We start from the raw sequence: 21554 nt of genomic DNA on the forward strand, positions 1-21554 counted from the left end.
GCATCTGTGTGGCTGGGACTGGAGTGTCACCGGCTTGCTTGGATATGGATCAAAGAAGGTGGATTGGCATGGGACAGTGTAGATAGACATTGAGCCAACAGAGGGCGTCCTTCCCACCCATCTGGTTATTGTCCTTGGACAGGTAGCTAGTGTGGCAGGAAGGGACCTTGGGCAGAGGGTGCTGTGCTGAGATATGTGCCTTGGCTTGGGCCTTATGATGAACACACCCGAGTGTGAAAGGTATGAGGGAGGCCTGGGCACACAGTGGCCCTGGAATGGGTCCTAGAAAGTGGCCCTGTTTTTGAGAAGACAGCAAGGATACTTAGGAGATTATCGAGCACCGATTGGGGGGGGGGTTCTCTTGCCTCCTCGCATCCCTCTACCTCTGCCATCCTCCCCAGATCAAGTACCTGCTTTTCTCCTTCATGACACCAACAGCTTCCTCCTTACAGGTCTTTCCTACCCCACCCCACCCCGTCCCTGTTTTCCCCAGAGTTCCCAGGGGTCTGTCCTAGGCTGCTACTTTCTTTACTGTGGTCCGTAAGACCCTAGTTCCTTGGGCTCTGTACCAGCCAGGAGTCTACCTCATCCCTCATCCACAGCCTCTCTCTCACCTAGCACCGCACCTGGAGCAGCCTCTTGTCCCCCGCCCCAGAATGAATCTCTTTGACTCCCAGACTTAGCTGTCTGTCCTTCCTAGGAGCTTTCATTCCCATGTCTGCCCACGACACCAAAAACCTCCTCTTCTCAGCCTGGGCCTACTGCTCTGAGAGTTCAGTTACAGTGGGCTGTTGGTTGGCAGAACCCCTAGAGGGCCAAGGTGGGGTTCTCTGGGCACCCGGTGGAGCACAGGGGAGGCGCGCGCACATGTGCACGCGCGCGCGCACACACACACACACACACACACACACACACACACACACACACACACGGTTGTAGGGCTAGGGAAACTGGCTTTTGAAGCACCTTCCATCAAGGATTCTTGCTTGCTTTTGGAGAACAGTTTGCGTCCTGAGAGAAGTATGTCAAATAAGGTCTAACTGGCTGTACGTGTGACTTCATCTTTGAAGACTATGAGGTAGCGTGTAGGACCAGTTCAACGAGGATGCTATTCAAGGGACTGATGTGGGAGCATCTATGAACTTGGTTCCTAATGATATATGGAGTGTCTCTCAGTGGAGCACCCCTCAAGTGGAGCACCCTCACCTGAAGCACCCTCATGTGGAGGACCCCTCACTTGGAACACTCTCAACTGGATCACCTTTTAATTGAAATACAATTAACTGGAGCAACCCTCATGTGGAGCCCTCACATCTGGAGCATCCTCAGGTAAAGCCTCCTCACCTGGAGGACCCCTCATTTGGAAAACCCTCAACTGGATCACCTTTGCACTAAAAAAACACTTAACTGGAGAACCTTTCACTGGAGCACTGTCTGTGGGAGCACTCATCACCTGGAACACTTCTCACTTGGAGCACCCCTCTCTGGAGACATCCCTCATAGAAAACTACTCCCACCATCATCACCCTTACCTTGATGTCGAGCACAGAGGACAGTCTCCTGTCCAGGCTACTGGGGTCCAACTCTACAGTGATGGGGACCTCTGCAGGCCTAGAAGTGCTGGCACATTTGGCTCAGAGACAGAGAGAGGGCTGAGGGAGCATCAGGGGATCACTGCCTGGACTAGATCGATGACTCTATGTCTTCCCTAAATCTTATCACAGGAGCTCCTCAGGCATGTCCTTAGGAGGCTCTAGTGTGGAGAGGGTGCTTGGGAGACACATGGCTGGGTCAAATCCTCCTCAGGTCGTTCCCTTCACTGAACCCCTTCTGGGAAATGTGACTGGGCTCTAAGGCGGGAAGCCCTGAATATTTTAGCACAGTATTGGTGAGCAACCCCATCAAGGACAAAGTGAGTCATCCTGGGGCTGCACAGGTACTTTGTGCCCCTGCTCCCCTCTACCCTCTTTCCCTACCTCCCCTTCCTTTACTTACCCTGTACCCCTATCCATCCTACTTCCTTTCCCCACTGTACCCCTGGACCCTCCTTTTCCTCCAGCCTGTCCCTGCCCAGAGTCAGAGGCTCAAGAGCACTGGAGAGAAGCAGGTGGGACAGGTGTCGTCTGCCCGCCCAGATGACAGAGTGAGGGCACCAAGGCCTCTGCTCTGGTCTGGCCCGCCCCCTGTCAAGGCCGAGGATGACTCAGGGCCCAGCTGTCACCTCAGCAGCATGCGTCGCCTAGTGATGGCGGTCTCCCGGCAACGGTCGTCTCCTAGCAATGGGATATTTTCCCCTGGCCCTGGCTGGAGCCAGTGGCTATTTTTAGCTCAGCTTCAAATCAATCAGCAGCTGCATTTTGGGCTCCTCAGAAGATGCAAGGTGTTGCAGGGTGCGGTTCTCAGCAAATGAAAAGACACAGAGATAGAAACCTTAATGCCTGACCCCTTGAAGTGCTGGGCTGAAGGTGGGTGCAGCCGGATCCCATGGGAGTGGGTGGGCACCCGACACCGCTTGGGAACTGGCAGCTATGATCATGTCCTGGATGAGGTCTCTGTGTTCAAGGGGCTGATGGCTGAGTCACCCTGAAGCTGCCAAGGTCCAGCTGGGTACAGTAACTAAAGGCAGCGCCCACGGTGGGTGCCACCGGTGCGCTTTACAGGGTGCCCTGATATCCCCTGCCCATCAGTTGTAGGAAGTGTCTCCCTTGTTCACATCCAGAAGCCCCATCCATGCTCAGTCCTGGCTGTAAGGGTCCTGGTGTCACAGGCTTAGCTACATCTAGTCCCCACCTGGCTTCAAGTGAAATCTGAGACCTGTGAAGAGGGCAGTCTTAGGCAGGTGGGAGACTTGTCCTCCATTTAAGGTTTTCTCACAAGATCAGGGAGAAACCTAAATTCATCCACTGCCTTCATCGGGTCCAGGGAGCTGATCCTGCCTTCTTTCCCATTTGTAGTTTGTGGTTGAGTTTGTTCGAAGCTCCGTGGTCCTGGGGCCATTGTCTCTCTAACCCCTGTCAACTCTCCTCACTTGAATCTCTTCCCCAAATTGCCCCATTAGATGGCCTGCTCATTGTGAGTCAGCTGCATGTCTGCACTCAACTCTCCTGCTGAATGTTGGGGCTGCCTGTCCTCTGCTCTCCTCAGGGACCAGCACACTGTGGATATACCATCAGTGTCCTCAACCTGCAAAGGCCTGTGTTACAGGGGACAGCCATGGCTGGAGGTGGGCAGCCTGAGCGGTGATACTTGTGATAACAACTAAGGCCTCTACTGCTACCCACTGTGTCCTGCGAGATGCAGTACAAGGCCCTGAGGAAGGCAGGACAGAAAACAGGTCTTAAGATGGTTTCCAGCTTGGACAACCCCTGTGATGGCTAATATCCGTTGTCAACTTAACACACTTAGGAAGAGAGAACCTCAATTGAGGAATTTCCTCCATTAGATTGGCCTGTGGATGTGTCTTTGAGGCATTTCCCTATCTCTGAGCACCTCTCTTTATACACACACACACACACACACACACACACACACACACACACCACCACCACCACCAACAACAACAACAACAACAACAACAACAATAATAAAAGAAAAAGAGGCTGCTTTAGTTTTTCCGGATAGGGTTTCTCTGTGTATTCCTGGCTGTCCTGGAATTCACTCTGTAGACCAGGCTGGCCTCGAATTCAGAGATCTGCTTGAGTTGGCATTTTCTTCATTGCTAATTGATACAGGCAGACCCAGACCACTGTGGGAGGTGCTCTTCTTGGGTGGGTGGGCAAGCCAGAGAGAGCAGGGCCAATAAGCAGCGTTCCTCGATGGTCTCTACTTTAGTTCCTGCCTCCAGCTTCCTGTGTCCAGTTCCTGCCCTGGCTTCCTCCAGTGATGGACTGGGACACGGAAGGATAAGCCGGATTAACTTTTTACTCCCCAAGTCTGTTTTGGCCAGTGTTCTACCACAGCAACAGAGAGTAACTAGAAACCCTCTTTGGGTCAAAGGTTCTGAGATGCTGTGTGCTGCTGGTTAAGCCGAGCACACTAGCAGTTTGGAGCAACCATCCTGGTCTCTGCAGGCTTCCACAGGAGGCCACAAGCTTCCACGTACCCTTTCCCAGCTTCTTGAAGTACACCTTTGCTTGATTGGAGTTCCTTCTGTGGTTTTTGTGCTGACTTATGTGAGACTAGTGACTCACTTCTCTCTCTCTCTCTCTCTCTCTCTCTCTCTCTCTCTCTCTCTCTCTCTCTCTCTCTCTCTTCTGGAGCTGAGGATTGAACCCAGGGCATTGCGCTTGCTAGGCAAGTGCTCTACCACTGAGCTAAATTCCCAACCCCTAGTGACTCATTTCTTAAGGTAAGGGCACTAAATTTTGAGACACTCAAGGAAACCCCCAAGCTGAGCATAAATAGCTAAGAGTTATCTGAGATTTGGGATGTCCTCATTTATCCATTTGCTCGTTTTCCTCTGGGTATCTATCTATAAGCACCGATACCAGGTATTATGGATCCTGAGGCCAGTCATGGCTTTCTGGGATCTATGCCTATGGGCATCAGAGTTCTGTAAGCTAATGATGTTCAAATGTCCCTTTCCCTGACAGTTGTGAGAAGTGGCATCTGTCCTGCTCTTCTCCCATGGTGATAGAATCATTGTTATGTTGTTTAAAGATGAAGATGGGGAAGGACAAATCTCATATAAAGATTCAGGTCAGATGACAGCTTCTTCCAGACCGGGTTACCCCTTGGAGTTCCTCTTACTGCTAGGACTATAGCCATTTCTTTTGGAGGAAGCCATGGTGGAGAGCCAACTCCCTGAAACTGGCCAGCTCATGCCCCACATCACCATTAGAGGGCGCCTGCAGACTACTGTCTGCCTCAGAGGCCTGGACTGAGGAGACTGCCAATGAATGAGCCAATAAATGTAGCCTCTTAGGCCTGGACATCCGTAGTGGACCCCTGGCCATCGGTGGTGGACCCCTGGCCATCGGTGATGGATCCATGGACATCCGTGATGGATCCATGGACATCCGTGGTGAACCCCTGGACATCTGTGATAGATCCATGGACATCCGTGGTGGACCCCTGGACATCCATGGTGGACCCCTGACATCCATGGTAGATCCCTGGACATCGGTGGTGGACCCCTGGACATCCGTGGTGGACCCCTGACATCCATGGTAGATCCCTGGACATCCATGATGGATCCATGGACATCCGTGGTGGACCCTGGACATCCATGGTGGACCCCTGGACATCCGTGATGGATCCATGGACATCTGTGGTGGACCCCTGGACATCCGTGATGGATCCATGGACATCCGTGATGGATCCATGGACATCCGTGATGGATCCATGGACATCTGTGGTGGACCCCTGGACATCGGTGGTGGACTCCTGGACATCCGTGATGGATCCATGGACATCCGTGGTGGACCCAGGTGTCCTGTGTCCTTCTGTAAATGCCTTGGCATCTCCTATGCTTTCCTCAGGCTGTGTGATGTCTTTTAATTGAAATAATTTTATTCTGATTTATATTTCATTTATTTTTTACTTGTATGTGTGTGTGTGTGCGCGCGCGCGCCCATGTGTGCACGCATGTGAGTGCATGTGCCTGTGGAGACAAGAGTCATCTAATCCCCTGAAGCTGGAGTTACATGCTGTTGTAATCCTCTCGATGTGGGTGCTGGGAACACAGCTCAGGTCCTCTGCAAGTGAAGTAACATGTTCTTAACTGCTGAGCCATCTCTCCAGCCCAATTTATTTATTTATTTGGTTGGTTGGTTGGTTGGTTTTTTGAGACAGGGTTTCTCTTGTAGCTTTGGAGCCTGTCCTGGAACTCACTATGTAGACTAGGCTGGCCTCAAACTCAGAGATCCTCCCACCTCTGCCTCCTGAGTGCTAGGATTAAAGGCATGCGCCACCATACCTGGCTACTTATTACTTATTTTGTTTGTTGGTTTGAGACAGGGTTTCTCTACATAGCCCTGGCTGTCATGGAACTCACTATGTAGACTAGGCTGGCCTCAAACTCAGAGATCCTCCTATCTCTGCCTCCTGAGTGCTGGGATTAAAGGTGTGTGCCACCACTGCCAGACTTAAGGCAAACTCTTAACTGTGAACTCCAATAGAATAAAAAAATCAGTTACGTACTTCCAATATGCAACAGCACAGAACGAACTATCCCACTCCCAAAGAGAGGACAAGGCAGGAACAAAGCAAAGACCAAGACTAACAGAGCCAGCACCAACGCCTGCACTTTCATACTAACTTCAGGGCTTAAGATGGAATCGTCTGGGCTTCACCCTGTTAGAAAAAAATCCAAGGCCGGGCAGTGGTGGTGCATGCCTTTAATCAGGAGGCAGAGCCAGGTGGATCTCTGTGAGTTTGAGGCCAGCCTGGTCTACAAAGTGAGTTCCAGGTCAACTAGGGCTGTTACACAGAGAAGCCTATTTGCATAAAAGTCTTACAAGATGGGGAGATAAAAAGATCCAAATTCCTTGCCATGACCACACTTTTATAGTACTTGACAGAAAAGATTCACACTGTGTGTTTCTTACAGTACAGACACACCACCCATCAGGAAGGCTCTGCTCACTTTCACTTTTGACTGTTATAATTCCTTGTTTTGACCCACTTGTCTGTGGCAAGGAGCCAGCTGTGCCTCCTATTGGTCTGAGAGGGCCTTGGAGTCAAGGACAGGGTAATCAGTGTTTCCAAGCTCTTCCACAGGCTCGTAGTAGAACCAACTGCCCCCACCAATGAGATCACTGGCTCTCATCTGTCCCTGAGTCCAGGTCCAGGACAACTGGAGGGTTAAAAGGAATTGGGAGGACAGTGGATACAGAGGTAGAGTCCTAAGTTTGGAGAAGAGATGCTCAGGGACTTCCCAAGACTTCGTTCTGACTTCAGTCTCCTCTAACCTTCCTTCAGGTCCGAAGAAGCTCTTCTCCTTTTGGGAAGTTTCAAATTGACTCTAGCATGTTTTGCTTTTTGTTTGTGTGTGTGTGTGTTTTTTTTTCTTTTAAGAGGATGTCATGTAGACCAGACTGGCCTTGAACTCACTATGTAGCCAAGGATGACTTTGAACATCTGCTCTCCTTCCTCTACTTCCTGACTGCTAGGATCACAGGCACGATAAACTACAATCAGTTTAACATTAGTTAGAAGATCAAACCCAGGGCTTGATGCCTGAGTGGCAGGCACAGTATAACCTAGCCCATCCCCAGGCCTCCTGGGGTATCTTTGAGATTCTGTTCCAGTTGATCTTGATTTTGCAGGGCCTGTACTGTGGCACCGGCAAGTACTTCCAGGCTTTGTTTCTCGTCTGTGGATGCCCAGGAAGGTCTCCACAGTGCCTCGTTTTTCATGGTATTCATTTAATGTGCAGGTGGGTCTGAAAAAGTACGGTGCAGAAGGAGACCCACCCTGGCCACACAGCTCCTTCCAGAGCTAGCCAGTGTTCTTCCTCTCCCCCAAACCCAAGGCTTGGCTTAGCTCCATGACCCAAGCCCTAGGCTAATCAAAACCTTCTGTACCCTCTGTTATGGGACGCAGGGACACAGAGGTTCTAATCTCTCTTCCCTGGATTACCAGCAGCAGGGTACCAGTGTTCAGATGATGGCTGCCGGCTGCCTACTGAGGTCCACTGAAGGGCAAGTGAAGTGAGCTGCCCTCCAGATTCCAGTCGACAGCGACCCCCACCCACCCAAGGTTCCAGGATACTGGGGATCGCCAAATGGGGAGACAGAAACGCTACACACTCCAAACCTGCCCTGGACCGCGCTCCCGCCTTCAGCCCGCCCCGGCCCCAAGAGGGCTCTGCAATTGGCGGAAAGTTCTGGGGCTTGTGGCGATTGGTCCGAGAGCAAAGGCCCCGCCCCCACGGTCCGGGAGCTCAGAGGGGGCTGCGCCGAGGGGTCGCCGGTTGTGGGGACGCGCCGGGCCGGGCGGCCGCGCCGCGGGCTGCTCGCGCTGCAGCCCCGACCCTCCCGGGGCAGCAGCCCGAGGCCCCGGCGCGTCCCCGAGCCATGCCGGTCGCCGCGCTTCTCTGCGCGCTGTGCTGCGGCCTCTTGGCCGCGTCTGCTCGTGCCGGCTACTCCGAGGACCGCTGCAGCTGGAGGGGCAGGTACGGTCCCCAGGAGGGACTATGGGGAGGAGGGGTTTTTCTTCTTGGGTTAGGTGCCTCCCTCCCACTGGGAACTGAGGAAGCCCAGACCTCAATGACCTGTTCCACGGAGTGGACGCAGGTGTTGGTAGATGCGGGAAAGGGGGTGAGCCGGCTAGGGGAACAAGGGCCACCCCGCCTGAGAACCACCGTCCTGTCCCCAGCGGCTTGACCCAGGAGCCCGGCAGCGTGGGGCAGCTGACCCTGGATTGTACTGAGGGCGCTATCGAGTGGCTGTACCCAGCCGGAGCGCTGCGCCTGACCCTGGGCAACCCCGATCCGGGCACGCGGCCCAGCATCGTCTGTTTGCGCCCAGCGCGGCCCTTCGCTGGTGCCCAGGTCTTCGCTGAACGGATGGGCGGCAACCTAGAGTTGCTACTGGCCGAGGGCCCAGACCTGGCTGGGGGCCGCTGCATACGATGGGGTCCCCGCGAGCGCCGGGCCCTTTTCCTGCAGGCCACACCACACCGCGACATCAGCCGCCGAGTTGCTGCCTTCCGTTTTGAGCTGCACGAGGACCAGCGTGCAGAAATGCCTCCCCAGGCCCAAGGTCTTGGTGTGGATGGTGAGTGACTAGACTGACTGAAGAGGCTGGTGTCGGGAAGTGACTCTCTAACCAGGCCTGGACACCCCACTGCGCAGCGGGTCCGTCCATAGCTTGACAGAGACCGCTCTGTTGGAGAGCATGGTGGCTTCCAGGTCATAGGGAGGTGGGTTGGGACTGTTCCCTCCTTCCCCTCCTCCTCCTCCTCCTCCTCCTCCTCCTCCTCCTCCTCCTCCTCCTCCTCCTCCTCCTCCTTCTCAGGGTTCGTTTTCGGGAAAGAGCAGGGGGGAGCAAATACAGAGGAGGCCAGCCTTGGGCCTCTGGTGTCTGGAGGGTTGGGGGAAGGGGTGGGCTGGGGCAGAATCAAAGCCTATGGCCAAAGCTGTCCAGGGCTCCCTGGCCTGGTGGTGACCTCCCTCCCCTCCCCCAGCCCAGCCAACAAAAGTCCAGTGTGCCTCTTCGTCACCATGGAGACGCCTGCCCTGCCTCCCTGCAGGGCACCAGGCCCAGTGCTTTGCTCTTCTGGAACTTGCAGCCTGACCCTGCAGGGGATGGCTCTCTGACCGTTCTGCCCTAGCTGGGGACCCCAGAACCAGAGTCCACTAGAGTGTCCTGCCGCCCTAGCTGGGCCATGGGAGGCAACTCTGAGAGGTCACAGGATGTTCCTCGGTGTTGGTATGCGTTTACGAGACTGGGTGTGCAGGAATGTGTATGAGGTGCTGAGGTGTCCATCAGTAGACATGTGCCTGCCGGGTGCACCGTGACGTCTGGTCTGGTGTCTTCAGGCTGTGTGGTTGCTGGGAGAAGGGTTTAACCACCAGCTCTGGGGCCTTTTCCTGCTGGGAGGAGCTGGGGGTTTGTGCGGAGAGGGTGCGGGCCTGGCTGATGACCTGCCTTGCATGCTAGGTACCTGCAGGCCCTGCACTGAGCCTGAGCTGCTTCTGGCTGCGTGCACCAGCGACTTCGGTGAGTATTCCTGTTGGGGGAGACCTTGGGGTCTGCCCCACGTTCCCGCATGCCCACCACGGGCCACCGTGTCTCTTCACAGTGATCCGCGGGACCATCCATGGGGTCACCCACGACGTGGAGCTACAAGAATCAGTCATCACCGTGGCGGCCACCCGTGTCATCCGCCAGACACTGCCACTGTTCCAGGGAGAGGGCTTGGAGGGCCAGGGCCAGGCCTCCATTCGTACCCTGTTGCGCTGTGGTGTGCGTCCTGGCCCAGGCTCCTTCCTTTTCATGGGCTGGAGCCGATTTGGTGAAGCCTGGCTGGGGTGTGCTCCCCGCTTCCAAGAGTTCAGCCGTATCTATAGCGCTGCCCTTTCAGCCCACCTCAACCCGTGTGAGGTGGCACTGGACTGAGAGACCTGGGAGCAAGCCCCCGCTGGACCTTCCTCTGGGAATGGGGTACGGGGGAGGGGTGGTAGGAGGGTGGGCGGGAAGGGTGTGGCTCCGATGGCATCCTGGTACCCACAGTGAAGTGATAGACTACTAAATAACCTGGATCACACCAGCTGCTGTAGACTCGGTCTTCTGTGACACACCCAGCTCTGCTCCTGCCTCACTTTACCTGCTCGACCCTCTGCTGCCCTCCTAACCCTTCCTGGCCTGCCTGCCCTGCTGACCCAGCTGACCAGTGAGCCCATTTTCCACTAACCCCGGAGTGCTCTTGGCTGAGAGTTTAAGTGCTGCAGTTCTCAAGACTTGGGCTGATTGGGGTTCTTTAGGTGGCCTGGGGAGCAAGCAGACAGACATCACTTCCAGCTCTGAACGAGGTCTGTTAGGGAGGGGTGCTGTAGTCTGGCAGTGCGCCATTCCCTTCCGTGGCCCTTGTGAGCCATACAGTCATCCTTGGCCTGGTCCCGCCCTTGGGGAAGAATGGGCCCCTCTGTCCGGAGGCCCCTGCGACGTGCTGAGCATCCAGACACGGCAAAGAGCCTGCAGGGTGTGGGGTCTCCGCTGCAGGATCCTGCTGGTTCATTTCCGGCGGGAGAAGTGCACAATGGGGTCTCTAAGGACTGTTTCCCGCCACTGGCCCCATTGTTGCCATCCCTGCCTTCCTCCTGGGCTGCCTCTTTATTTTGTAAAGGGCTAGCGAGACCCTGGACAGACAAAGCCTATGGCCTGAAAGCCCTTAAGTGAGGTGTGCACAAGGTTTCTCAGGCCCCAGCCAAGCGGATTCCTGCCACCTCTACCTCATGGCTTCTGAGAAACCGTCAGCTCCAGTGCTGAGTGGAGTGGGAGTAGAGTTCCAGAAATGGCTTTCTGTCCTCGCGTGCCCTCCCTTTAAGGCTTTCATCCATCATCAGTCCCAGTGGACTATTCATTCTTTGGTAAGGAACAGGCTGGAAGAGCGACAGGGCTCGGCAGGGACCAGACATATGGTTCCTTGCGTCGACTGTGCCAGTGAAGGTACCTTCCTGTGCCACACCCTACATAGGCCCTGGAATGGCTACCTTGGAATGTTTACAGGCAGATAGCTTCAATAACACCTGTGTGTATGCTAGGGGTGCGCAGAGAGCATGCTCCTTTTACTTAGACGGCCTGCCTATGGAGTGGGAGGGGTGATGAGGATAAGAGATCACTCCTGAAGAGCAGGTGACACCATTTTCTTCCACCATCTGCCTCTGGACTGGCTCCCTGTTACTTACTCTCATTTCCCCAAACTCCATGAGGTGCTAAGGGCTTAGACGGGCACCTTTCCACCTGGGTGCGGGGGAAACTGGGCCAGTGGCCTCATGTTTGCACTAGGGAACGAGTGATGAGGCCCCCAAAGTGGAAGCAGAGACAGCAGGGGCAATGGTGTGTGTGCGTGTGAGCAGGTGGACCGAAATCACAGGAACCAGCCTGGGAAAACCTGTGTGGACCAGAGACACCTCCAAGTAGAGCCCTGGCAACTGAGGAGCAGAGTGCTTTGTGTGGGTGCCAGTCAGGTAAAGTTGCCAGGGCTTCCTGGGTGCTCTAGGCCTGAGAATTCTGCTAGGAGCAGCCGATAAGAATAGCTATGCCCAAGCAACCCTGTCTAGAATTCGGTGTGTGGGAGGGCCCCATTTCAGTTCTGCTGGTGACGATTCGATTCTGAGCTGGGTGCGGTAGAGCCTCTTTCCACAGAATACACATACTCTGCTGCCTTGGAACACCCGTCCTTCAGACTGTTTTGGACGAAAATACTCTGCACCCCGGGGGGCAGGGTGGTGGTCTTGGGCATGCTCAATTTGGAAGTCAGCACGGGTTCTACTAGATAGCTGAGGAGGAGCAGGTCAGGACTGGGCACAGACAAGGAGGACTTTACATTCACGGCCAGTTAGCTTTAATGTAGGTGGTCAGGGTCCAGCAGATAGACTCAAGGCTCTATCTGTTTACATGCAGGGCCTTACTAGGAGTCACTCAACCCTTTATTTTTGAAGGAAGGAGAGCTTCCGGGCTGCTGAGCTGTCTTTCACCCTAGCCTGGGCCAGCTGCCAGCACCCAGCCTCTCACATCCGGCCCCCTCCCTCCACACTCACTAGAGAGCCAACATCTGTCTGTATCTGCCCGCCCCTCTCCTTCGACCTCAGAACACCCTCTATTTCCCGCTTAGTTGTCGTCGCTGTCGGAGGGACTGGAAGGACGTCCTCCATGGGTTGCTTCTGGGTGTTTGGTAGGATTTCAGGAAGTCTTGGTCAGCAGAATCCGCATGAGGAGAATGACTTCCAATTATAGTGGCCCTGGTTTTAACCTGGGATTGCAGGGCAGGAGCAGTATGACCTCAGGGTGATCCAGAGCTAAGATTCCATATAGTTGTCTGCAGGGTGGACCCAGAGGCTAGCCGCTGTAGATCTGGGACCGTAGACCTACGAGGGGCAAACCCTGTAAGGCTCGCCTATCTCCTGGGTCATTGAGACTCGATACCATCACCCGGAACCCACAGGAGGGGCCACGCCCGGCTAGGGGGAGAAGAATGAGTGACGGACTGGTCGCACAGGCCCCTTCCACTTCCGGCGTCCGATCGCAGCCTCTATCTAGACTTATGCGGTCGCTGCAACCGCTGGGGTAGGCGCCGGATAGAAAGCGTACGGCTCGAGCCGGCGGTAGCCGGGAGGGCAGCCGCCTCCAGCTCCCGCCTGGAGGCCTTGGGAAGGACGACCCTGGACTGCGTATCTCTCAACCATGGATCACGACGACCCGGCCGAGGCGTTGACTGCACTGCGCGAGAGGCGGCCGGGCTTGCTGGAGCTATTGCAAGCAGCGGCAGGCTCGGGGTTGGCCGCCTACACCGTGTGGGCGCTGCTTCTGCAACCGGGCTTCCGCCGCGTGCCTCTGAGGCTGCAGGTGCGACGTGGGGCCTTCCTTAGAAGGCGCGGGACCAAAACTGAAGCGAGACGTGGATCAGTGGGTGGGATCAAGGCTACTGTAGGTGGCTCGTAAGGGTGGGCGGGACCAATTGTGATGCGGGACCTAACCAGGGGACCGGATGTACGGAGAGGTGGAACTAATATGTTGCAGGGCCTGAGCCTGTCGTCATGACCAAGGGTATATAAATGAAGCTGGGATTGAATTACTGGGGCGGGGGTCGAGGGGGCGGGTTACAGGCAGTGGTGTGCCTGGAGGGGGGCGGGGCTGCACTGGGTGTGGCAGATATCTAAGGAAGGAAAGCTAGTAGGCAAGCAACGTCCCCCAACCTGGTGCTTTGGTCTGTGCAACTCTAGTCTCAGCCCACCAAATTCCTTATTCAGGTGCCCTACGTTGGCGCGAGTGCCCGGCAGGTTGAGCACGTGCTGTCGCTATTGAGAGGCCGCCCTGGAAAAATGGTGGATCTAGGCTCTGGTGACGGCAGGATCGTGAGGCCTGTGTGTCTATTCGTTGCCCCTCCCGTGGTGGCCCCTTCCCTACATCCAGGTCCCACACTCTTGGCTCTCATAGGTGCTGGCGGCCCACCAGTGTGGTCTCCGTCCAGCTGTGGGTTATGAGCTGAACCCGTGGCTTGTGGGACTTGCACGGCTGCATGCCTGGAGGGCTGGTTGTGCCGGGAGTGTCTGCTACCATCGAAAGGATCTCTGGAAGGTAACTTATCAAACTTAATTTTATCTTTTTTTTTGAGACGAGATCTCTAGGTTAGGCCTATCTCAAATTCACTATATAGCCTAGGATAACATTGAACTCCTGCCTCTACCTCCTGAGTGCTAGGATTACAGGCATGCACCATCAGACCAAATTTATGCAGAACTGAAGATCAAACCCAGCTCCCGATACCTTCATCTCCCGGGTTTCATGCTCTGAATGCTACCACACTGATACCTGGGTAGGCCGGAGGCCAGAACTCAGTGAGCCCATGCCTTCCAGCCTTGATCTTTGTTTCCCACAGGTGAGCCTCAGAGACTGTCACAATGTGTCTGTGTTCCTGGCCCCCAGTGTGGTAGGTCTTGGGTCTGCTGTCCTGCTGGGAGGTCAGGGCCACACTCTTGGCTCTTGGCTGCTCTGAGGGCTGGAATAGGTTCTGGGCCTCGCTGGATGGGGCAGCTTTTTCTTACCTGCTCATGTGCCCTCCCCGCTCCTGTTCTCTCCTTACAGCTCCCACTGCTGGAGGACAAGCTGCAAGGAGAGCTACCTGCAGGGGCCCGTGTGGTGTCTGGACGTTTCCCCCTTCCCACCTGGCAGCCTGTAGCTGTGGTGGGTGAGGGCTTGGACAGAGTCTGGGCCTATGATGTCCATGGTCCTGGGCCAGCTGTGTCTTCTTGTGGGGTGTCCACCAAGGCTATCCCAGAGTCCAGTTCTACCTCCATCCCTGGAACCCTTGTTTGACAGGCTGGCCGACTAGATACAATAAAGACTCAATACAGGCTTCAATCCTGACTCTTGTTTGTTCCAGGAATCGCTCTGTGGGGTGGGGTGTGCAGCGGGTTCCATGCTGGCTGTGAAGAGGTTTGATTTGTAGTCTTGGGGAGACTAGCTAGCTAGTGACTCCGGGTCCTTGGGCGCTGGGTCCTAGTGGAAGGCATGGCTTCTACTTCCTGGCGGTCTCCTGTATTCACCAACTTCCTCAGTCTCTGGATTTCCTGCTTGTACCTGATTGGGGTGATCAGACAAATCACCTCTCTGGCCATGGGCTCTTTCCCTTCCACCTAGATTAGGGCCCTGGGGTCACACCCGGCCTACCTGCCCAAGTGCTGGTCCACATACTCCTGTAACTCAGAGAGCTGCTGCTCTGCCATGGTGGCCCGGACCATCAGCTGTGCCCGCTCTCGTTCCAGCTCTGCCTGGTGGAGGCATGAGCCATGAGCCGGGGCAGGGCGTAGGGAGGGCCCCCCACCATTCCTTGCCCACTACCTGGGTGTCCTGGCAGAAGTCCTGCAGCTTCTTCTGGATTTGGGCCCAGGATGCAGTATCCAGGGCCCTGTGAGGGGAGGAGGGCAGGAGGGGCAGTCTCCAGGCAGGCATAATCCAGGCCTGCTGTGTGGTTTTAGGACAGCACAGCACTGCCTGGGGCTCTGGAGCATCTGTGCCTGGAGAACCCTCTACTAGGTGTCGTCTTCCCCAGAACTTGGGGGGTGCTGTCTCAGTGCCTGCCTTCTATGCAGCAGCTGTAGAGGCCCAAAGCTAGGGCTGGCCATGCACCCAGACTGTCAGCGCCCACCGAACCCAAGTGTTACCTATTAGATACTTAACAAAGCAGCCATCCATTTTTTCTGTGGTTACCAGTGTCCCCCATACAAACTGAGACAGCCCAGAGCAGGGACAGGAGAATCCCAGCCAGCAGCAAGGCTTGGCCGAATGGACGAAGGACTCCTAGACCTCCCCTCCACCAGCAGGAGGGCACTCACAGTGGCTGTGACCTGCCATCCTTGGAAGTTTCGCCAGGTCCTTTCTCGGGGTGCTGTAGCAGTGTCCTGCGTCTGCCGTACTATAAAGCACATGGTGGGTTCCCTTGATCGACTGAACAAGGCCAACTGCTCAAAGGCTCTGAGGTTGGGATGAGGCCCCAGGGTGGGGGAGTGCTGGGCCTCTGGGCTTCAAGGCAGTTTCAGGCAGCAGGGACGGGGCACCTGGGCCCCAGCATTACCTCATTCTCCCTTTGGTGGCTGAGGTCGGTGGCCCAGTGCATGGGTAATGGCTCCAGGTCGAAGGCTGTTGCGAAGGTAGCCCTGGGAGTACCATGTGCCCTGTTGGGATCTATTTGTGCCTGGGACTGCTCCTGCAGCATGCTAAGGCACAATGCAGGTCATGTGGGGCCACCCCACCCCCGGTGTCCGGGTCAGGGTGGAGCCCACCTGCAGGTGGTTAGCAGCAACTCCTGCCCCCGGCTCAGATCTGCCAGGCGCTTGCGGTAGGTCCGGGCAGCCTGGGCCAGTTGTTGCTCTCGGCTTCGGTGTGCGGCCCGAATGTCCCGCAGAGTGGCCTCCAGGAACGACTGAAGGGCTGCCCGACCTGTGCTGTTGGCAGTCTCCTGGAGGAGGTTGGGTAGGACAGAGCTAGGGTTGGGGCTGGCCTTGGATTAGGTTAGGCAGTCAAGCTGGGGGAGCTGGGCTTGAGTAGGGTCGGGTGGCACTTGATTGGATCTAACCTCACCTCCTACCCCAGCTGGCTGTGCAGGGACCTGGGACCACAAAGTTTCCCCATAACTGTGCAGCACAACCAGGCCAGGCTTGCACTCGAGACTCAGAGGCCACTTCCGACCGCCACAAAACCTAAGTGCTCACCACTGTCTCTTTGGCATAGTGCTGCAGCCGGACAGCATACTCCTCATTCAACTTCTTCAGCTGCAACTGCAGCTGAGCATTTTCGGCTTCAGCCTGCCGGAGCTGACCCTGACAGGTAGACAGCACCTGGGAGTGTACAAGGGGCTCTTGTTCTGTTCGCAGGACTCCCTCCAGCGACATCTTGAGGCTCAGAGGGTGGGTACACCCTCACCATGGCTTGGGCAGCCAGGCGCTGACCAGCTGTCCTGGCTTCCTCTCGGGCTCCCTGCAGCTGCTGGCCTAGGACTGCCCTGTGAACACAGTGCACGCTCAGCTAGACCGCGATGAGGTAACTCCCTCATCCCCCGAAGGACGATCTTTCTGGCCACTGGGCTCTGCTGGTTCTAGGTGAGGTGAAACTCACACTCGTGTCTCCAGCGCCTGCTGCCTGACTCTGTGATGCTCCAGGACCCATTTCAATTCTTCCTGCAGCCTCTGCTGTCCTCCTGATGGCTGTCGGGTGAACAAAAGCTGGCTGTGCAAGGGACATCAAACTCCGGAATCCCCCCCCCCCACACACACACACAAGGCGGGCAGACTTTATGCTAGGTGGCTGTGTACTCACGTTGCTCATGCTCTCAGGCTCAGAGAGTGTCTTGCTTGGGCTGCACCTTCATGGTTAGAAGGGAAGCGAGGGAAGGGGAGGGGAGGGGAGGAGGGAGCACAGACACCTGTTTCACTGCCCCTGTGGAGGTGCCCAGCCCAGCTCTCTTAAATGCTCATGGTAACCTGGAGTCTGTGACACAATCAGGCCTGGGCTTCTCCACTGACCTCTTGTGGTGGCACCTGGTGGTGCCCTGGACTGGCTGCTGGTTGGACTCTATGTCCCTTGCAGTCACCATGCTGCTCTAGCTCTAGCACCCGGCTTTCCAGTCGAAGAACCTATGGACGTCAAGGGTGAGCAGGAATATCTGCTGGACCACCCGGAACAAGTAGGCATTCACCTGGGCACATGCAGGGGCACATATACAGGGACCAGGTAAAAGCCCACAGACACAAAGTGTGTGTTTACTCCCAGGCACCTGAACCCCTTCATGGTGCTTGTCCTGGGGGTGCACTCTGTTCCTGAATGCACTCAGGCTGACACACAGAGCTTGCGTGGCTACTCACTTCCTTCTTCAGCTCGAAGACTTCAGCTTCATGTTGTTCACGAAGGTGATGGGTTGCAATCTGAAGATCAACGAGCTCCTTGGAAATCTGGGGGTAACCAGGGTGAGAGATGCTGCCAGCGGCTTCATGGGCTTTCTGCTCCTACCAGAACCCAGAACCCCACAGCCCCACAGCCACCTGCAACCGCTGCTTCTCACTCAGCTCTGGATCTGTCTGATACTCTGTCTCCAGGTTGGTAGCCCAGGCTGGGTGTCCAGAAACTCTTGGCAACCAGTCCTCAGTTCCTGGAACAACCTGGGAAGGCACCCCCCCCACACACACACATTCAGGTGGGTCTCCAGCCTGGGCTGTGGACCCTGCTCTTATAGAGGCATTTCAGCCCTCCTGAACAAGGTCAGCTCCTTCTCTGGGCAGGAACAGACACGGGATCCAGGGACTTCATCCCTTCTGGTCTGTGAAGGAAAGGAAGGACCCCAAGGCAACGTCAGTGTCCTGGGAAGACTCACATTCTCTGTGACTTGAAGTGGGGCCCCTGGCCTGGGGCCTGGGGCTGCCACATCCTCCATAGGGGAAAGGAATTCTGGCCCCGGATCTGTTTGGTGGTGGCCTGCTTCCTGGCTGTTGCTGTGGGTGTTGCCAGTGTTGCCAAGGCCTCTGTTGACCTTAGAGACTACCCATCCTGCCTACAAGGAAGGGCAAGGCCGTTCAGTGCTTACGAAGAGGGTGAGCGTGCTCAGCTCCTTCCACATTCCATTCCTTCATGGGCCCCATGTCATCTGGGAAATACAGGCACCCCGTTTATTTCAGGCCATCTGGATCCAGCATGGCATGACAATGCTAAACCTGGACCTGCAGTTGTGGGCACTATTTGTCTTTATATGGGACGTCCTGCCCTCCTGTAGGGATTCATAACTCTAGACTCTCGCATATCTTCCTGTGTCAGCTGAACTCACACCAGCAGGTGAACAAGCTGGACACACCCTACCACCCTCCGTCTGAGAGAAACGGGGCATAATCAGGGGCAGTGAACTTCGCGAGCTAGCTCAGCCTGGGCACCAGGAAGGATAACTTGAGGAGATGCCCTTGCCTGATGCTGAGATGGAGCATGCTCACTACCCTACCCTGCGCCCTATCGGTGTGTGGATTCCCTTTTGCGCACGCGCAATTCCTGCGTCTCCTGTCAGATCTCCGCTGCATTCAGGGTCGCGCCGCGGGGAGTAGGGGAGCGTGGTAGGCAGCGGCCACGCTCTGGCAGGGACGCTAGATTGGAGGCTCATGTGTGGGTGAGAAGGACAGCAGGGAATGAGGTCGACCCAGGCCTTGGGGTCTGTCTCACTGTAGCTGAGAGAGGCGGGGTCTGTGGAGGAAGGCGGGGTCTACCGGAACTAGGAGGCGGAGCTAGAAGGAAGCCGCAATGCTGTGTAGCTTTTGGGGGAAGGCGAAGCTGGGACAAGGGGCGGGGTCTGAGGTGGGCAGGGCCGCCGGCCCCTGAGTCTTGGGTTTTGGAGCTAAAGTAGGTCCTCTGAGAAGCTCCTGGGCAGCCGAGCAACTCTTCTTTTGTATCCCTAGTGTGTGTATGTCTGACCTGCCTCGCGCAGCTCAGGAGGAGGGATTCACTAGGCTGGGGTACCTCTTTTGGAGAAGGTGAGGACAGGCTGAGGTCTGTGACCATGAAGGTCAAAGTCATCCCGGTACTTGAGGACAACTACATGTACCTGATCATTGAGGAGCACACACGGGAGGCAGTGGCTGTGGACGTGGCTGTGCCCAAGAGGGTGAGGACCGACAAAGGATGCCATCAAGGGACTCCCTACCTCTCTGTCTGGTGCAGACCCGATCCCCTATATTTTTACCTCACAGTTGATGCATTATCTTTGGGTTCCCCTGAAGTTATGGCTACCTTTGGTGTTTGTGGTGCCCCAGTACTTTTAATTGTCTGCCCGATATCTCCCCTAACCCGTGCTGCCCTGGGTCCTGGGCCTGCCTGAAGAACTTAGCCCTGAACCTAGTGCCGGAGTATGGGATGGGTGGCCCACGGCACTACAACTCCATTCTTTCCAGCTGCTGGAAATTGCAGGCCGCGAGGGGGTGTCTCTGACCATGGTGCTGACCACCCATCACCACTGGTGAGTAAAGTGGGTGTGTGCCAAGGCCTACGTCAGAGTCCTCCACTAGCACCCTGACTTGACCAAGCTCCTGTTCTTCCACAGGGACCACACACGTGGAAATGCTGAGCTGGCGCACCTGCGGCCGGGACTGGCGGTGATGGGAGCAGATGAGCGCATCTGTGCGCTAACCCGCAGGCTGGCACATGGGGAGGAGCTTCGGGTGAGCATGCACCCAGAAGGGGTGGGGAGAGTCCTGGCCGGGGCTTGCCCTCCAGCCCTCACAGGTCCAATGCCTCACCATCACAGTTTGGGGCCATCCATGTACGATGCCTCTTGACGCCGGGCCACACCTCTGGCCACATGAGCTACTTCCTGTGGGAGGATGAATGCCCGGACCCACCAGCTCTCTTCTCTGGTACCTTGCAGCCTGGACTCATCATCCACTTATGCAATTTCACTGTGCCCTCCCTACCCCCTTCTGACCCTCTTTCCTCCCTAGGGGATGCTCTGTCAGTGGCAGGCTGTGGCTGGCATCTGGAGGATACTGCACAGCAGATGTACCAGAGCTTGACCAAGATCCTGGACACCCTGCCACCCCAGACGGTGAGATAGCCTTCTGTGGGGTCCATATGCCTGGTACTGAACTTCTTCCTGGTACAACCTGTGCTTCTGTACCGGTCCTGCTTTGGTAAAGGTGGTGTGGACCAGAGTGGGTTGGATGCTCGGTTAGGGATGAGTGCCTGTCCCTTCCTTGACTTGGGGCAGTGTGTGTTCACTGAGCTCCCTCTTCTTGCAGAAGGTGTTCTGTGGTCATGAGCATACACTGAACAATCTTGAATTTGCGCAGAAAGTGGAGCCCTGCAACGACCATGTGCGAGCTAAGCTGTCCTGGGCCCAGGTGCGTCCTTTTCTGGCTCCACAACAGGGGTGGAGGCAGGAGTAGTCTTCCTGAAGTTTGGGGGAGTCCAGAAAGGGAGACACTGGGGAGTCAGACTGACGCTTTTGCTGGCTGCAGCTGGCCAGGCCAGTCTGCCCTGCTACAGACCGTCTGCCACCCACCTTAATCTCCCTGTGGCTGTTGGATCCCAGCTGTAATCAGGGGCCTGTGCTCTTTGCAGAAGAGAGATGATGATGATATACCTACTGTGCCTTCGACACTGGGCGAGGAGCTCTTGTACAACCCTTTCCTGAGGGTAACGTAAGTATGGCTGTGACCTGGGCCTTCTTCCTGTGGTGGGGCCTGGGCTGTTCCAGTGGCTGGGGCAGCCTCAAGAGGCCGTGTGCACTGCCAGCCCGAGTGTCCCCGTGGAGCAGTCTCAGGACTGGCTGGCATCCTTGGGGCCTCTTTGGCAGTCATTTGGGTAGTTAGGAGGGTATCTAGGGACTATTTATTGAGCTGAATGTCCCTGGCATCAGGGAAGGGCATTTGTTAAGGGCCCTCTTCCTTCTGTGCGGTGCTCTGCTTGGCCCCACCCCCATAGGCAGCTGGCCAGCCCCACAATTCCCCAGCACACTCTTCCCTGCAGAGAGGATCCAGTTCGTGAGTTCACAGGCCAGGTGGCACCGGCCCAGGTCCTGGAGGTACTCTGCAGGGAGCGAGCACGCTTCCAGCTTGCTTTGGAGCCACCGCAGACCCAGGTTCGGGCACTCCTGGCCTTGCAGTGGGGGCTTCTGAGTACACCCCAGGAAAAATGAGCCATGTGGGGAGGCTGCTTGTCTCCACACCCCTTCTCCTGATCTCAAGCTGACTGGAACCCTGGCCTCCAGAACATTCCTCTGAGGCCCTGCCACCCCGCTTTAAAGAACCAGCAAATGGTGCTTTCCCTGTCTCTACTGCTCAGGGGGCCAGACAGGCGGACTCTCTGGAGGAGCTGTTGTGGGCCCTGAGACATACATGTCTAGGGGCTGAGAAGGGTGAA

At 56.1% G+C, this 21554-nt stretch overlaps 4 protein-coding genes across 9 annotated transcripts; 3 read left to right on the forward strand and 1 right to left on the reverse strand.

The window, feature by feature from the left end:
• The first annotated feature begins 7913 nt into the window (after positions 1 to 7913).
• Positions 7914 to 10212, forward strand: Metrn (meteorin, glial cell differentiation regulator). Its single transcript, XM_028854575.2, has 4 exons — positions 7914 to 8116; positions 8320 to 8720; positions 9606 to 9665; positions 9748 to 10212. The coding sequence occupies exons 1-4, from the start codon at positions 8019 to 8021 to the stop codon at positions 10062 to 10064; spliced, it is 876 nt and encodes a 291-aa protein (XP_028710408.1). The 5' UTR covers positions 7914 to 8018; the 3' UTR covers positions 10065 to 10212.
• Positions 10213 to 10313: 101 nt separating this feature from the next.
• Positions 10314 to 14528, forward strand: Antkmt (adenine nucleotide translocase lysine methyltransferase). Of its 3 annotated transcripts, none has more exons than XM_028854576.2 (5): positions 10314 to 13013; positions 13418 to 13522; positions 13605 to 13745; positions 14047 to 14097; positions 14253 to 14528. In XM_028854576.2, the coding sequence occupies exons 1-5, from the start codon at positions 12852 to 12854 to the stop codon at positions 14481 to 14483; spliced, it is 690 nt and encodes a 229-aa protein (XP_028710409.1). In that variant the 5' UTR covers positions 10314 to 12851; the 3' UTR covers positions 14484 to 14528. The 3 variants fall into 3 exon arrangements, with proteins under 3 accessions (XP_028710409.1, XP_028710410.1, XP_037057397.1); XM_037201502.1 differs by lacking the exon at positions 10314 to 13013 and adding an exon at positions 13042 to 13214; XM_028854577.2 differs by lacking the exon at positions 14047 to 14097.
• Positions 13771 to 18574, reverse strand: Ccdc78 (coiled-coil domain containing 78). Of its 2 annotated transcripts, none has more exons than XM_028854567.2 (13): positions 18034 to 18574; positions 17705 to 17821; positions 17528 to 17614; positions 17189 to 17299; positions 16782 to 16870; positions 16590 to 16668; positions 16379 to 16504; positions 15950 to 16125; positions 15742 to 15823; positions 15503 to 15582; positions 15009 to 15075; positions 14838 to 14938; positions 13771 to 14747 (listed from the first exon to the last, which is right to left on the reverse strand). In XM_028854567.2, the coding sequence occupies exons 1-13, from the start codon at positions 18091 to 18093 to the stop codon at positions 14636 to 14638; spliced, it is 1287 nt and encodes a 428-aa protein (XP_028710400.2). In that variant the 5' UTR covers positions 18094 to 18574; the 3' UTR covers positions 13771 to 14635. The 2 variants fall into 2 exon arrangements, 1 of the variants encoding a protein (XP_028710400.2); XR_005090482.1 differs by having other exon boundaries at positions 14657 to 14747; positions 14838 to 14934.
• A 115-nt stretch (positions 18575 to 18689) lies between these two features.
• Haghl (hydroxyacylglutathione hydrolase like) lies at positions 18690 to 21513 on the forward strand. 3 transcript variants are annotated; one of them, XM_028854571.2, is made up of 8 exons: positions 18690 to 18810; positions 19097 to 19302; positions 19589 to 19653; positions 19738 to 19855; positions 19942 to 20238; positions 20432 to 20533; positions 20754 to 20833; positions 21162 to 21513. In XM_028854571.2, the coding sequence occupies exons 2-8, from the start codon at positions 19198 to 19200 to the stop codon at positions 21328 to 21330; spliced, it is 936 nt and encodes a 311-aa protein (XP_028710404.1). In that variant the 5' UTR covers positions 18690 to 18810; positions 19097 to 19197; the 3' UTR covers positions 21331 to 21513. The 3 variants fall into 3 exon arrangements, with proteins under 3 accessions (XP_028710404.1, XP_037057395.1, XP_037057396.1); XM_037201500.1 differs by having other exon boundaries at positions 18701 to 18757; XM_037201501.1 differs by lacking the exon at positions 18690 to 18810 and having other exon boundaries at positions 18986 to 19302; positions 19942 to 20050; positions 20135 to 20238.
• The last annotated feature ends 41 nt before the right edge of the window (positions 21514 to 21554 follow it).

The sequence above is a fragment of the Peromyscus leucopus genome, chromosome 8b (assembly GCF_004664715.2).
Source record: "Peromyscus leucopus breed LL Stock chromosome 8b, UCI_PerLeu_2.1, whole genome shotgun sequence".
NCBI classification, from domain to species: domain Eukaryota; kingdom Metazoa; phylum Chordata; class Mammalia; order Rodentia; family Cricetidae; genus Peromyscus; species Peromyscus leucopus.

Coding starts and splice junctions, on each gene's coding strand:
- Metrn (XM_028854575.2), top strand. CDS start 8,019: ATGCCGGTCGCCGCGCTTCTCTGCGCGCTGTGCTGCGGCCTCTTGGCC. Junction 8,117..8,319: donor CGCTGCAGCTGGAGGGGCAG/GTACGGTCCCCA, acceptor TCCTGTCCCCAG/CGGCTTGACCCAGGAGCCCG. Junction 8,721..9,605: donor CCAAGGTCTTGGTGTGGATG/GTGAGTGACTAG, acceptor CTTGCATGCTAG/GTACCTGCAGGCCCTGCACT.
- Antkmt (XM_028854576.2), top strand. CDS start 12,852: ATGGATCACGACGACCCGGCCGAGGCGTTGACTGCACTGCGCGAGAGG. Junction 13,523..13,604: donor GCTCTGGTGACGGCAGGATC/GTGAGGCCTGTG, acceptor TGGCTCTCATAG/GTGCTGGCGGCCCACCAGTG. Junction 14,098..14,252: donor TGTTCCTGGCCCCCAGTGTG/GTAGGTCTTGGG, acceptor CTCTCCTTACAG/CTCCCACTGCTGGAGGACAA.
- Ccdc78 (XM_028854567.2), bottom strand. CDS start 18,093: ATGGAGGATGTGGCAGCCCCAGGCCCCAGGCCAGGGGCCCCACTTCAA. Junction 16,505..16,589: donor GCCTGGCTGCCCAAGCCATG/GTGAGGGTGTAC, acceptor GTACACTCCCAG/GTGCTGTCTACCTGTCAGGG. Junction 15,583..15,741: donor GCCACCAAAGGGAGAATGAG/GTAATGCTGGGG, acceptor TGTGCTTTATAG/TACGGCAGACGCAGGACACT.
- Haghl (XM_028854571.2), top strand. CDS start 19,198: ATGAAGGTCAAAGTCATCCCGGTACTTGAGGACAACTACATGTACCTG. Junction 19,856..19,941: donor CACATGGGGAGGAGCTTCGG/GTGAGCATGCAC, acceptor TCACCATCACAG/TTTGGGGCCATCCATGTACG. Junction 20,239..20,431: donor ACACCCTGCCACCCCAGACG/GTGAGATAGCCT, acceptor CTCTTCTTGCAG/AAGGTGTTCTGTGGTCATGA.